The sequence below is a fragment of the Pan paniscus genome, chromosome 20, assembly GCF_029289425.2.
Source record: "Pan paniscus chromosome 20, NHGRI_mPanPan1-v2.0_pri, whole genome shotgun sequence".
In the NCBI taxonomy this organism is placed as follows: Eukaryota; Metazoa; Chordata; class Mammalia; order Primates; family Hominidae; genus Pan; species Pan paniscus.
Genome location: NC_073269.2, coordinates 59,280,874 through 59,286,456, shown reverse-complemented (window position 1 = coordinate 59,286,456; position 5,583 = coordinate 59,280,874). Strand labels below are relative to the sequence as shown.

At 42.5% G+C, this 5,583-nt stretch overlaps 1 protein-coding gene across 1 annotated transcript; it reads right to left on the bottom strand.

Annotated features, from left to right (window-relative positions):
• Positions 1-944: 944 nt before the first annotated feature.
• Positions 945-2,255, bottom strand: LOC100971933 (vomeronasal type-1 receptor 2). Its single transcript, XM_024926667.4, has one exon. The coding sequence runs from the start codon at positions 2,169-2,171 to the stop codon at positions 984-986; it is 1,188 nt and encodes a 395-aa protein (XP_024782435.3). The 5' UTR covers positions 2,172-2,255; the 3' UTR covers positions 945-983.
• Between the last annotated feature and the right edge of the window lie 3,328 nt (positions 2,256-5,583).

The following is a 5,583-nucleotide window of genomic DNA, read 5'->3' as shown; positions in this document are numbered from 1 at the left end:
CAATCTACCTTTTGAATATCTCAAAAATCCATTCAATTTCTTTCCCACCTGCCAAATCTCTATTTACTTGTTGTCTCCTATGTGCACGCTTTGTTTGTTTTTGAGACAGTCTCACTCTGTCACCCAGGCTGGGGTGCAGTGGTACAATCTTGGCTCACTGCAACCTCTGCCTCCTGGGTTCAAGTGATTCTCCTGCCTTAGCCTTGCGAGTAGCTGGGTTTACAGGTGCCCGCCATCATACCAGGCTAAATTTTGTATTTTAGTAAAGACAGGGTTTTGCCATGTTGGCCAGGCTGGTCTTGAACTCCTGACCTCAGGTGATCCGCCCACCTCAGCCTCCCAAAGTGCTGGGATTACAGGTGTGAGCCACCATGCCTGGCCCCATCTGCACCCTTTGTAAAAGTGAGCTGACACAGCTCCCTATATTCCTTTTTGTCTCTTATGGATCATTCTTCAAATGTTTACCTGGAAATATTTTAATATACTAATCTTTCTCAATAAACATTATCGTATTTCAAATGTCCACAGTTTTTTATGGGATGTAAGGCATAATTTCAAAATAAGATTTCAAGAGGTCAAATACCCAAACCATAACAACCACCCACATGCTATGCCCATTTAGGCAACTGCTGTGCCCATTTATACAATTCCAAGCTCTAGTACATCTTAGGAAAATTTAATATCTCAGATTGGACATTACACATTTAAAGATGTTTTCAGTATCTATACATTATTTCAGGACTATTTTATGGAATCTGAAGTTCTTCACTGCAATCATTAATAAAAAATACAACTATATAAGTACTCACATGTTAATTACATAAGATTTCATTTACTATGGCTATTATTATTTAGTATTTCACATTGGATAAGTCTCTGTCTTATTCACCCCTCTCTCTGCAGTGAAATTGGCTGATAATCATTCTTAAGATCCCTTGAGGTCTGAGTGCATCAGTGGCCAAACATAAACCAAGACAGCCAATTCACATTTTCCTGAAATCATGAAAGAATAGTCTATTTCTTCTGCAGCAGATACTGCAGAGCCTGGATCTGCTGGGGTCACAGCACATGAGAACAAAAGGGCTAATAGTTGGAAAACAGGCAATGATTAGTGCAGCAGTGTTCACTAGCCACCAACTGGAATTATCGAAGAGAGCTAAATAAACGTAGGTGATGAAGGAAAGGGCGTAACATAATGCAAAGGTGCTCACCAATGCAAGGATGCTTTGGATGGCTCTGTTCCCAGGAGAAGAGATGGGGTAGATATTGTTCCTACAGATGTGTTGTACCTGCTGTTTGTGCCTGTACAAGACCAAAACGATGGAGCTGCTGGCCCAGAGCATGACCCCCAGACACAAAACATCATGGAAGGATGTCAATGCTGCATATACTGACTTTGTGACTTCATCACTAAGTGGGGCAGAACAATATCCCAAATCTCCTTTCTTTGTGATGTTGTTGTTGCTCCATTTGCCAGTTGTATAAACAGGAAAAATGGCATTTACCAGCATGTGGAAGGCCCAGCACAGGATATTGGAGAGACCAATGTATGTCGGGGCTTTTACTTTCATCTCTGCCCACCTGGAGTTCCTAGGGTTGATGGTGATCACCTGGAAGACACTCAAGAGGCAGATGCTTCCAATGGACACACCCCTGCCTACCCTGTGTGCATACAAAAGAAATTTGCATCCAAAATAATTGTCAAAATGTTTCAACCCAAAAGTTGCCATGGTCTCTGGGATTCTTCTAGAGAGGATAACCAAGGAGTCAGCTACAGTCAGGTGCCTGAGAATCAAATCTGTGGATCTTGGCTTGTATCTCCTAAAGTAAAGGAACATATAATAATATAAGAGTGAAAAATTCCCCAGGATTCCAACAACTACCTGGAATAGTGTAGGGTCCAGCCCCACAGGGTTGGTGGGTTTCTCCCCGTGTGCAGAGACGAGAGAGTGTAGAAATAAAGACACAAGACAAAGAGATGAAAGAAAAGACTGCTGTGTCTGGGGGACCACTACCACCAAGACGCAGAGACCGGTAGTGGCCCCGAATGCCAGGCTGCGCTGATATTTATTGGATACAAAGCAGGAGACTGGTAGTGGCCCCAAATGCCAGGCTGCGCTGATATTTATTGGATACAAAGCAAAAGGGGTAGGGTAAAGAGTGTGAGTCATCTCCAATGATAGGTAAGGTCACGTGGGTCACGTGTCCACTGGACAGGGGGCCCTTCCCTGCCTGGCAGCCAAGGCAGAGAGAGAGAGACAGCTTACGCCATTATTTTTGCATATCAGAGACTTTTAGTACTTTCACTAATTTTGCTACTGCTATCTAGAAGGCAGAGCCAGGTGTACAAGATGGAACATGAAGGCAGACCAGGAGCGTGACCGCTGAAGCACAGCATCACAGGGAGACAGGCCTCTGGATAACTGCAGGTGGGCCTGAGTCAGGCCCTCCACAAGAGGTGGAGGAGTAGAGTCTTCTCTAAACTCCCCCAGGGAAAGGGAGACTCCCTTTCCTGGTCTGCTAAATAGCGGGTGTTTTTCCCTGACACTAACGCTACCGCTATACCACGGCCCACTTGGCAACGGGCGTCTTCCCACATGCTGGGGTTACCCCTAGACCAAGGAGCCCTCTGGTGGCCCTGTCTGGGCATAACATAAGGCTCGCACTCTTGTCTTCTGGTCCTTTTCACTATGTCTCCTCAGCTCCTATCTCTGTATGGCCTGGCTTTTCCTAGGTTATGATTATACAGCGAGGATTATTATAATATTGAAATAAAGAGTAATTGCTACCAACTAATGATTAATGATATTCATATATAATCATGTCTATGATCTAGATCTAATATAACTCTTGTTGTTTTATATATTTATTATACTGGAACAGCTTGTGCCCTCGGTCTCTTGCCTCGGCACCTGGGTGGCTTGCCGCCCACAAATAGGAAGATCATTCCAATTTTCAGATCCACAGAGGCCATTCTGTCATTTTCCAGCACTCAATATTCAGTAAGCAGAAGGTTCTGAATGGCAACATGAGTTGTGGGCCACATTTTCCTGGAAAATAACCTTTCACTTATGACGATTTCTTCCCCCTGAATATTAAAAGTGAAATATATAGAGAGATATATTGTTAACAAATTTCCCGTTTCGTGTATTTCTTTTTACAGCACCTACAATGTATGAGTGACTTTTATAAATGCTGTACCTATTCTAACATTTAATATTCACAACTCCATGAGTTAGGAATTCATATTATTCTCCTTTCACCAACTCTAAAAGAGTTTAAGCACAAGGAGGTTAGGTGACTCATTTAAATACCAGAGGAGTGAAGATTTGAACGTGAGTAGCCTGGTTGCAGTAACATTGGTGTTCACTACTACGCTATATTATAATAGTTGCCTAGTTGTGTTCTTTATATATCTATACACACATATATATACATATATACACACACATACATACACGCACACCTACATATGTATAAATATTTGTCATGTTCACTTTATAAATTTGGTTCGATAATTTCCTATTTTTGTCAAAGTATTTATTCTACCTATCAATATAACTTATGAGTGAATATTCATAGGTCTTGATAAGTTATAATAGGCACTAAATCATTTCATATGACCCAATGTATTTAATGGGAGTAGATGTTAAGATACCAGCAGAAACACTCATTTCACTGTCTGCAAAGACTAAAAATACTATGGCACCCACCACGGAAATTAATGTACAACATTAGGTAGGGTGTGCACTAAAATATGAGACATGAAACATAAAAGGTGATAAAGCATTTTAGGCTAGAAAACAAATGAATCATTTTAAAGATTATGTAACTATATATTTATTATTTTAAAACAACTAACTGAAACTTGAATTAATATTTGATTTGGGAAACCTATGAAAATATAATAATTCTGCAAAATGGAATTTGAAAGTATGGAATCTTGTGCATTTAATACATTGAAAAGAGAAAGAGGCTGGGCGCTGTGGCTCACACCCGTAATCCCAGCACTTTGGGAGGCCAAGATGGGTGGATCACAAGGTCAAAAGATCGAGACCATAGTAGCTAATACGGTGAAACCCCGTCTGTACGGGTGAGACTCCGTCTCAAAAAAAAAATTTAAATACATACACGTATTTTTATATGTAAAATAAATAGAATTTTTTATGTGTATGTTTATATGTAAATAACATACATGTATTTTTATGCTAAAATGCACTCTCATTTTTTTTCACCCTTCACCTGTTATCACATGTAGTTCCCAGTTACAAAAACAGAGACCCAAAGAGACAGTGGATAGACCTTGATTTACTCAGATACCCCCATATGGGCTCATCTTCTCTTGGGGAGCCTCCAGTCAATAAGTTTCCTCCCTGGGCCCAAGAGAAATCAATTCAGTTGGCCAGGAGAATTGCCAAGCACATATTATGTTAAAAATACTCTTCCAAATAACTGAGAATAAAGACTTTACAGACTAAAGGCCAGGAGCGGTGGCTCACGCCTATAACCCCAGCACTTCATGAGGCCCAGGTGGGCGGATCACATGAGCTCAGGGGTCCCAGACCAACCTGGCTAACATGGTGAAACCCCGTCTCTACAAAAAATGCAAAAATTAGCCAGGCATGGTGGCACACGCCTGTAGTCCCAGATACTCGGGAGGCTGAGGCAGGAAAATCGCTTGACCCAGGAGGCGCAGGTTGCCGTGAGCCGAGATCGCGCCATTACAATCCAGCCTGGGAAACAGAGACTCCATCTCAAAATAATAATAAAAATAATAATGATAGTATATTAGTAATTAATAACTTAGGCAAAACACAAGATACCAACTCCAATAAATTCAGCACTTGGATTTGTGATTTATCTCAAGAAATGTGCATTAGCATAATAAAGAAAGGAAAATAAATTTAGATCGATACAAGCAGAACTTTGCGTTCTTTTAAAGCCAAGCCTCAGCCTTCCACCCCCCACAGCCCAGGGTCTGACCCCATAAATTCTCTGGAACTCAGCCCATGGTGCATCTCTGCCTCCTGGGTGACTGGGGAGCAGAAATAAAAATTACATTCCAGTGAAAGTCAATATAAAATTGTACACTCCGCACAGACACAAAAATGCATCTCATTCCAGTTTCCATCATCTACGCAGACAACTCCAGCTTTCGCTTAATTAAATAAAAATTTTAATCGTCCGGATTTCAGAAGTTCCTGGATCCAAGCGCTTCCTTATACCGTCGCCCTCTCCCATCCACCAGGTCCCAGCGCTCCTCCCGCCTCATCGCAGGACGCGCCTCCATCGCTCGCAGAAACGTTTTCAAGCAAACCTTTCCCATCTTAAGCTCCGATTCCAATATAAGGGGCCCACAGGTCTCTAATTTTTTACTTAGCTAGGCTCCAAAGGACACCATAGAGATTCAAGGGAATCCAAAAGTGAAGAATCGAGTACTGCTGGGCGACAAACAGACCTAAAAAAGTCGCTGGGACGCGCCGAGGGGAGGTCCGGCAGTCCGACCCCTAGGCCCCGCCCATCCCGCCATTGCCCCCGCCCATCCCGCCATTGTCCCCGCCCATCCCCGCCATTTGCCCGCCC